Raw genomic sequence first — 10,000 nt, 5'->3', positions numbered from 1 at the left:
ATTTTCCAAGAAATAAAAAGGTTGTGTCTTGTTTGCAGTGGTTTTATTTTAGACATTAAAAAGGAGTGCGCCTGTGTGTGCGGGAGAGTGTATGATGCACACACACGTGCTTATGTGAGCACGGGCCACTGGCTGACCGTTTCCCCTTTCTTCTAGTTATCATCCTAGTCTGCAGTTTGGAGGATGCAAGGCGTGTTCTGCAGGCTGCAGAGGACCTGGGACTCAACACAGGAGAATTTGCTTTCATCCTCTTGCAGCATCTGGAGGAGGTAGGGTTGGTCAGTGGCTCTGTAGTGACAGGTGATAAGAACTGCCGGGTGGTAGAATGTGTTTGAGAACTAGATACCACAGCTCTAGGAGTACCCTGAAAGTGAGTACCCTGAAAGTTCATCTTAAGACCAGGGCTGGGGTTACAGCTCAGTCAGTAAAGTACTCGACACACACCTTGATCCTTGGAACCCACTTTAAAAGTCTTGGTGGCCCACACTTGTAATCCCTGTTCTGGAGAAGTGTGGAATGGGTGGCTTCCTAGGACTTTATTGTTATCCCACCTAGCCTAGTTGGTGAGCTCAGGCCGCCGAGAGACCCTGCCAAAAATGTGAAAGGAAGTGACATCTAAAACAACACTCAAGGTTGACCTCTGACCCCCACACATATGCATACACACGTGTGTACATGCGCTTGAACACACATACACACATGCACTCACATGAGCATGAATGTATCTACACACACCCCTGAACACATACACACACTAAAATAGTCCAAGACTGAACTGAAAGCATTTACACAGAGTTCCTCTGCAGATAGTGAGGGACAAGGTCTGGGATACAACGAGGTTAGCTGGCTCCAGCCAGCCTCTGCTCTCTAGGCAAGCACACATCACTGGAACTCTCATTTCTGTCAAGTACATAAGCCTGTCTGAAGGACTCTCAGGCTGGCGGCTCCCATTCTGTCTTTCCACAGTTGTTTCCCCATGTCCTTGTTGAAGCTCACACAGGCCTGTAGAGGCCGTTTCACTGGCCCATGAAACAGTTCTCAGGTGATTTGCTTCCTTGACCATGAAAAGGCTGAAGTACCACATACTTACCACAAGTACTAAGTAGATATTTGACCTCTGCTGCTGCCAGACAGGAATGATCCTCCTTCTAACTCTCAAACCCAAGACTTCGGTCAGGCCAGTGAGGTAGCTCATCTACAGTCTCAGCACTCCCAAGTTGCCCAACTACTGTTTCACACTGAGTCTTTGTTCTAACTTCTTTAACAGAATAAGATATGGAGGCCCAGAGAGGTGAAATAAGCTATCCAAGGCTGCACACCTACTATGTGTGTGAGTTCAAGCCCAGGGCAGCCTCAGGGTCTGCGCTTACTACACTAAAGACATCTAAAAGGGCCACGCGCCTTTCTTTCACTGCCTGTCTACAGTGTAGTTTCTAGTCAGTGGGTTTTCCTTTCTAAAGTGAACTTGTTTTATATATTCAGAACTACCGTGGAGCAAAGTTGATGTAAAGAGGGATAATGATCGTATTTCCCCTCCTTTGTCAGGAAGTGTTGGACGGTCAAGCCGCCTCAGGTTTCTCTAGGTGGCTGGAACTCTACCGCTCCTTACTTCCCGGGGCATCCTCTTCCCTCCATTTGTCATTACCAGCCCCTTCCTCACATTCCCCTCCTCTTTGCTTGCAGGTAGACGGAGGGAGGCGAGGATGGGGCAGCCTTTAGGGTTTGCAGACAGTCACTTCCTGTTTGCAGACAGTCACTTCCTGTCCTTCCTGCTTCCTTGGAAATCTCTGATGGGCAATGCCAACTGACTCTATAGAACAAGAACACACAACGTAGAGTGTACTGTGAAGTGTTCACACAGTATCACCCTGCTTCTTAAAACAAGGCAGAAATCCATTTGATAAAATGATTTTCAGTTAGGTTTATGCTGTAAAAAAAAAAAAATCAAGCTGCAGAGTAACCGTATAATGTAATATCAGTTATGTAAAGTACACATACATTGTACGTGTACACACACATGCGTGTGCACCTCTAGACATGCTGGCACTAGGGAATTTGGGATCCATGCAGTGATCACACCTGTCAGAGCAGATCAACATCTAGATGCTACTGATGGTGATAAACAGCGAACCCACAAAGCACGATGGGACCAGGCGGTCCTAAATGTGCTGGGCTTGGCAGTCTTTGCTCTTACGTAAGCCTTACGTGTCTTAGCTGCTCGGTGCCCAGAGTGTTTTCCCTTCTTTATTCTCTGGCCTGAACCTAGTATTGCAGAACCTTCTGGAGTTATTGCACTTCCGAGAATTAGCATATGACAATTTAAGTGCAGTGCTGCTTTGAATGTAGTTGGGCTCCACGGGTCATTTCCTATAGCATGGTGACATTTACTTTGTGACATTTTAGGACAGTTTTTGGAAGGAAGTACTGACAAAGGACAAGGTAACACACTTTCCCAAAGTCTATGAGTCGGTGTTTCTCATCGCGCCCAGCGCCTATGGAGGAGACGCTGGAGATGAAGGTTTCCGGAAGCAAGTCCACCAAAGGCTGAGGAGGCCACCCTTTCAAAGCCCCATCTCCTCAGAGAACCAGGTCTGCTGGCAGCTTCTCCACAGTCGATTAGGCATGTCTCTTTCTTCTGTCTGCCTCTTCTCCTCCAACCACACACACACACACACACACACACACACACATGCACGCATGCACGCACGCACGCACGCACACAATGCCTATATATATGTATATATATGTGTGTATATATATATATACATACTCAGATACATATGCACACACATACACACATAAACACATACATATATATATATATACACACATACACATATACTCATGCATCCACATTCACACAGAGACACACACACACTCATACACACCTACCCACTCATACACACATGTGCACACATATACACACACGCACATACACATATTACATTTACGTACACAGTCACACACATATACACACAGTCCCGCCCCCACCTCACACACCACACACACCACACATACCACAGACCAAACACACACACACACACACACACAGTCAAACACACACCCCACACACCCCAATACCGCCCCCCACACACACTTGACTTCCATAGCCCAATACAAACAATGGTGTGATGTTCTTTTGTGGTGTTCATACCCGTGACCACAGAGAAGTCAGAGTTATGGGATGGAAGCTACTGGCCTTTGCTGTTTACTAACTTTTACTAACTGTGGAGCCTTTGAGTAAATTACCTAATTTCCTCATAGCTGGATTTTCTCAAACATGAAGTGGAATCCTCAGAGGCATCTACCTTCCAGGTTGTGGCCTTGAGTGTGACAATACACTCTGTTGACATAGCAGAAGAGAAGCCAATGGGAACCTCAGACTACGCTGATGGTCTTTGTCAGGAGGATGACTCCAGTCATCCTGAGACTACCAGTCAGGATGAAACTGTCAAATGGGGAGTGGCAGAGGTCATGCAGGCAGATGGGCTCTGTGAGGGCAGGCAGCCATGAAAGGGCATGTCGGCCAGCAGAAACATGACTGTGCACAGAGGAAGAACAACATGGCAGAGTTTACCGAGAATCCTGGCAGGAGAAGGAGCTGCTTCCACTCTGCGGCCAAGCCAAGACACTGGAGACAGGGGCTTGATGAGGAGTGAGTCAGACTGTAGACCCAACTATGATGATGGTGTGTGTGTACGTGTGTGCATATTTGTGTGCGCATGTGTGTGTGCACATGTGTGTTTATATGTATGTGTGTGAGTGTAATGTATGTGTGTATGTATATGTGTGTTTATGTGTGTGAATGTTTAATATAGGTATGTGTATGTGTATATTTATGTGTGTATGTGTGTATGCATGTTTATGTGTGTATGCATGTGTAATGCATGTACGTGTGTGAGTGTATAATGTATGTATGTAATGTATTGTGTGTATGTGTGTGTGTAATGTATGTGTATATGTGTGTGTGAGTGTATATGTGTGATGTGCATGCATGTACAGGTATATATGTATGTGTGTATGTGTATATGCATGTGTATATGTGTGTGTATCTGTGTGAGAGAAGATGGCCTATAGGGATCTCTCCGTTCCAGCTGCTGTGGGGAAGAGGTGTTGTGTGTGTGTATGTGTGTGGGTGTTTGTGGGTGTGTGTGTGCATGTATGCATGAGTGTTTTGTTGATCAAAGTACTGAAGAACTACTGTGGGCATCTGTCCCATCCAGCCACACTCATGTTTCACGAATCATTTCATCCCAGGTTATAAGTGAGTGAGCTGAGACCCATAGAGGTTACAGAGCATGTGTCTGCTCTCACAGTGGGAAAAATGACAGACATTCTGGCTTCTGAATCTTCCACCCATGCCTCACCCCCTCCCTACAAATAGCGATGCCTCAGGAGCTGTTCTTGGTCTGAGAGTGTGATCCAGTTAGACAACAGAGACACACGAGGAAAGTTGAAGACTTGGACAGCTAGGTTTGCTATTGTCTGGTGTGGGCGTGACGTAGCTTCCTTCCTTCTCAGTGGGCTTGTCCTGTGCTCAGAGGATAAAAAATGATTTTTTTCTAGCCCGGTGGTGGGAGCTCGGGGTGTGCACACCGTGTTTGCTTCTCTTTTTTGAAGGTGAGTCCTTATTCTGCCTACTTGCACGATACCCTCTTACTCTACGCTCACACTGTGGAGGAAATGATGAAGGCTGAGAAAGACTTCCGGGATGGGCAGCAGCTGATTAGCACCCTGAGAGCTGGTCGGGTCACACTGCAGGGTAAGGTGGGTTTTGAGCTCAGGCTTCTTAGCCACATCCCTGTGGACCTGGAGATACTGGACACGTGTTGTAGTTTCCTCAAAGGCCTGCCTCATTCTGTTACAGAATATTTATGATCTCAACAAGATTCTAGTCTTTTCATAGGGCATATGGGCTTAAGGCTTCCTGACAGCTCTGGGTTTCCCAGACCAGGGGATGAGGAGGCCTCTGATCCTCATCCTTGTCCCGTCTTCGTCCCTCTGAGAGCTCTCTCTCTCTCTCTCTCTCTCTCTCTCTCTCTCTCTCTTTCTCTCTCTCTCTCTCTCTCTCTCACACACACACACACTCACAAAACAGCTTCTAATAATGCCCCCTCCCTCCACACACACAAAGGGACTTACCTTTAGTATATAAGGGAGACAGTGTGATATCCCAGGAAGAAATGGGCCCTAGGCCCAACTCTGCCTCTCTTAGCTCTGGAAGGCGGACTTGGGACACTGTGTCTCTAGGGCACGTGTGATACGACTGAGTTACTCCTTTTCTAGGTGTGTGAGGTCACCAAGATCACAGAGCCAGACACATAGAAGCTACTTCACACATGACAATATTTTGCCCTGTCCTCAGTGGAACCTGATGCCAGGGCATGGCTTCTGGTTTGGGGTGTAGAGCAGGTGTTCTTCCCATTTCTGAGGCCTCCCCTTGATAACCAGAGTTTAGCATGTACCAAGCAAGAACAAGAAACCTCTGAAGCTGAGCACGCTGCCAAAGCTTCAGCACCCACCAGAGTCAGAAGGAAGGGACAGACCTTTGCAAACCTGTGTCTCAGGGATGCCTAGAGGTGAGTGGCCAGCACGGCAGGGACCAGAGAGGCAGCTGTCTGTCCTTCATCCCCAGCCAGCTGCTGCCCTGTGCTCATTCAGCTTCCAGTACATTTTCTGATTTCATGGGAAACAGTTTGGTGTGAAATGCATGCAAGCTGGCTTAATTTTGAGTCTTCAGTTTTTTTCTTGACACCGGATAAGCCTCAAATTTGGAGCTAGAGAGGTCCACCTGCCATCCCAGCGTTACTGCACTTCTTAGCCATCTTCTGTCTGTTGGTGTTCATGTTGACTCTAGCTCAGGCTTTGTGAAATGGCATAGTCTTGCATCCATGTGTGATGGGCTGGGCTGCCGTGTTCAGCCATGAGAGCCATGTCACCCTCACCTGGTGGAAGTAACATCTCTTTCCAGGAATCACCGGTCCTGTGCTTCTGGACTCCCAGGGGAAAAGGCATGTGGATTACTCCATCTATGCTGTGCAGAAATCTGGAAACAGATCCCTCTTTCTTCCTTTTCTTCATTATGACAGTTTTCAGAAAGTAATCAGGTACCGCTGGTCACTTCAATAAGATTAATCATGCTGTAGGTGGGGGGACCAGAAATTTGGGATCCAGTTCTAATATTCCACTAAACCGTCTATTCACTCAGGTATGTCCAACTCGTGTCCTGTGGGCTGCACACATTTCAGGATAGTTATAAATGTAGTCTAACACAATATTGCAACCTCATGTGAAAACCCAAGGCATTTTTTATATGTATATATGTGCGCAATGAACACACACACAATCCGTCCTTAAGCATGGACTTTGTAGAAGACAATACCACGTTACAATGTCAGAGCTTTCTGAACCCATAAAGATCAACTTTGGGATCTTATGGGAGTTTTGCCCAGAATGTGAATATGGCTCTTTTTAGGACCCAGGACAGGCATTCAGGAGCGCAGGATCCCAACTCCACCTCCACAGCTTTGCCTCCTTTGATGCCCTAGATGGATCCCATTCCCAATAATACCCAATAATACCCAATAATGCTGACACTTGCAGCATTCAGTCAAAAGAGACACGGTTTAAGTTACAAGACCATGGAAGCTATTCTACCAGGATGAAAAAGAGGCATCGCCCTCTCTACATTACATGGTGGTAATGTAGATCTGAAGTCTGAAGGATGTAAGGGAGTTAGAAAAACACTCATCAAGTCACTAGAGGTTTGAATTAAAGGACTGAGGCCTGCTTGCTGGTTTTTGATTGTTTATATGTATTCATCTCTGTGTGTGCATTCAGGCATGTATGCACGGGGTGGGGCATGTGTATGCCGTGGCATGCATGACTTAGTTCTGATGGAAGCATCATGTGAGTTCCGGGGATCTAACTGGGCCACTGGGCTTCAGAGCAAGTGTCTTTACCCACGGAGACACCTCTCCAGCCCCTGGTTTGTGTGTTTGTTTTTTATGTGGTAAAGACGGGTGGAACAAATACACTCGATGCTGACCTTTATCTTCTTTGCTTTAAAGACCCTTGAGGAATGACTCGAACATCTCATGGCCCCATGGCTCCCTTCCTGAGTATAAAGCCGGCTGTGGATTTCATAATGACTTTTGCAAAACGAAGCCTCCCACTGTAGCAGGCAAGCGTGGCAGCTTAGAGAAGGGATCGGGCGAGCGGGCGGGCGGGCGAGTGGGTGGACCGGCGAGCGAGCGAGCGGGCGGGCGGGCGGGCGAGTGAGTGGGCGTGTGAGAGGGCGAGCGGGCGGCGAGGGTTTCGCAGCCCCACTCTTTGGGGCAGAAAAGTTTTCTGTGTGAGACTGTCCTGTGCTTTGTGGATGGTGAAGAAGAGCAACCCTCTAGTCAGAGTTGAGCGTGTTTGCAGATACCATCATACCTTCTAGAAGCACTGTTGCCTGCCTTCCATTACGAGTCATTGCAGTAAGGAGTCTTAGCTCCTGAAGTTTGACATATAGACCTTCTTCCTGGGAGGCAGAAGTATTCTGGCAGGAGGAGTATGGCTCAGTGGTTAGGAGCCCGGCTTTTTGAATTAGATAGAGCATGCCTGGAGAAGAGCACAGTAGAGAGTGCATAGGAAGTGTCCAACAAAAGTGTTAGAAATCAGTGCTAAGTTCTTACCACAGAAGTCTCCGTTAACAAAGGGCTGACTAGAGTTGCCATGGTAGCCGGGTAGGGTGAGGAGCTGGCAAGTCTGAATGGCTTCCGCATGTCACAACCTTCACAGTATCTGGACAGTCTTTGAGACACCTGCTTGGTGGGGACATGCTCAGCTCTGCCCATAGGTGGGCCTGAGGGATGGCCATCTCTTCTTCCAGGTATGACAGCGACCATGACTGCTGTGATCCCCACGGTGACATTCCTGGTTCTTGCCTCAGCAGCTGCCATCACCGCTCTGGTGGTAAGGAGGCTGAGAGGGAAGGTGCAGAGCCATCCTGGAGACACCTTGTGGCAGATCCCTTATGACAGCATCGTTCTTCTGCCTCAGCACAAAGTGAGGCCACACACTTTCCTTGTGACTTACCAAGGGACCTCTCCTAGGAACTTCTCCAGTAAGAACATAGCCAGGGCCCAACTCACCAGTGAAGTGAGCAGGCAGCGCGGTCTCAGGACCTGCGTTTCCTTTCTAGGCTACATTGATCTGAGAATGCTGCCCTGCAGCCCCGAAAGTCAGTGACTTTTTTAAAACATTGAATTGTTTGTCTATATCATACATACGTGATGACAATGTATCTTGGTTTTATCTATACCTGTATTTCTTCCCTCCACTTCACCCCCTAATATCTCCTGTTTCTCTCCTAACTTCATGTCCCTTCCACAACACCAAATCTACATGCATAAATGTGTGTATCAGTGGTTACCCACTCCACCCAACCGTGACTTTCTCTTTTTTCCTCAGCAGCCCAACCCCCCACTCCCAAGAGCAACTCCCAGCTCTGTGCTGGACTTTGTAACTGGTTTGCTCTTGTGTAGATCTTGTGCAGTTAACCACAGTATCTGTGAGTTCATGGCCAGAGTCCAGCCTTGCATTCATCCATCTTTTATGATCTTTCAACTGGCCCACCACAAAACTCCCTGAGCCTCTCTCCGGAGGGGAAGTTGACATATATATTCCATTTGTGGCTGAAACTCAGCTTTTGACTATTTAGAAATAACTGGCACTCCTCTAAAGCTCCCCTCAATTCAGTGGAGGTGTTCAGACATTAAAGACAGTCATGAGGGGCATCCAGTTCTATTCAAAACAACAACAACCTTTTAATCTACTGGGTGGTACATAGTTCATTTGCATAACAATCATAACAGTCCACCATCCAGTGTAGACCAAGCCCAGAGGAAGGCACTTGGGCAGAGGGATGTCTCCTTGGTGAGGTTAAAGCCCTGAAACGGAGAGTAACTGGAAGGCTTCTGGGAGGAGGTGGCAGTAGGAGGTAACAGTAGGGAGAATTGCTAATACTGTCAAGGAGAAAGGTCACATGGAACATGTCAGGATTTGGGGTGCTGAAGGCTGGAAGATTGACTGCTCCCAGTCTGGTACTTTTCAGTGTCCTAAAACCAGAAGATCGGCTTCTATTAATCAGTTAGCTTCAAAAGTCTCCAGAGAGTTAAGTTTCCTCTTCCTTCTCCAAGCACAAAGGACTCACCCCCACCTCTATGTTAAGTACCCCAGCGAACGCACAAATATAGGCAGTCTGCCCCCACTTAGAGCCTGTACTACCCACACTGGTACAGAGGCCTAGAGTGAGGCACGCCCCAAACAGATATTCAGAGTTTAGATCAGGAAGATCAGAGTTCAAAGCCTGGGTTTCCCAGGTATTGACTATGTGACTTTAAAATTCATCTTTATTATCATCTATAAAATATCCCATCCCCTGGGTACTCGGCCAGGCTGCTGAGGACAACTGAGCTGTGTCTTGTTTTCCAGCCGTCCCACCGAGGCACACCTGTGTCAAGATGTAATGATAGTAATGCACCTTCTGTGAAGATTTCTGCAGATTGTGGCTCCTTTGTCAAGAGTCACCAGGATGAAGAGCTGTTCTATGTCCCCGTGGGGCTTTACCAGGTACTTCCGGGCATGAGTGCTAATGTGGATGTCTGTCCCATTCTCCAAACATATTTGGTCAGACTGGCCATTATGAGTGCAAGGACAGTCTCCAACCGAAATCCCAGATGGATGTGTGTCTCTAGACTGGTGTTTCTGTAACTCTGAGAACTGAGACACATTAAAAAATAATGCAGAAACATTTTTGTACAACTACTACATGTTAGTTAAAAAGTAACTTAAGCCGGACAGTGGTGGCCCATGCCTTTAATCCCAGCACTTGGGAGGCAAAGGAAGGAGGATTTCTGAGTTCGAGGCCAGCCTGGTCTACAGAGTGAGTTTCAGGACAGTCAGGGCTATACAGAAAAAAACTGTCTCGAAAAACCAAAAAAAAAAAAAAAAA

At 47.3% G+C, this 10,000-nt stretch overlaps 1 protein-coding gene across 5 annotated transcripts in view; it reads left to right on the top strand.

Moving 5' to 3' along the window:
* Positions 1–10,000, top strand: part of LOC116104016 (guanylate cyclase 2G) — a 53,905-nt gene that overhangs the window by 12,885 nt on the left and 31,020 nt on the right. For 3 of the 5 annotated variants that reach the window (XM_031390702.1, XM_031390704.1, XM_031390707.1), the window contains exons 3-9: positions 157–269; positions 2,404–2,589; positions 4,621–4,762; positions 5,972–6,107; positions 7,071–7,183; positions 7,877–8,052; positions 9,481–9,618. In XM_031390702.1, the coding sequence (XP_031246562.1) occupies positions 157–269; positions 2,404–2,589; positions 4,621–4,762; positions 5,972–6,107; positions 7,071–7,183; positions 7,877–8,052; positions 9,481–9,618 (1,004 nt within the window). The remainder of the gene's footprint in view (positions 1–156; positions 270–2,403; positions 2,590–4,620; positions 4,763–5,971; positions 6,108–7,070; positions 7,184–7,876; positions 8,053–9,480; positions 9,619–10,000) is intronic. The other 2 variants (XM_031390705.1, XM_031390706.1) reach the window with 2 other exon arrangements.

Source organism: Mastomys coucha, unplaced genomic scaffold (assembly GCF_008632895.1).
Source record: "Mastomys coucha isolate ucsf_1 unplaced genomic scaffold, UCSF_Mcou_1 pScaffold21, whole genome shotgun sequence".
In the NCBI taxonomy this organism is placed as follows: Eukaryota; Metazoa; Chordata; class Mammalia; order Rodentia; family Muridae; genus Mastomys; species Mastomys coucha.
The sequence above is the reverse complement of the archived record's forward strand: the minus strand, read 5'-3'. Positions and strand labels throughout refer to the sequence as shown.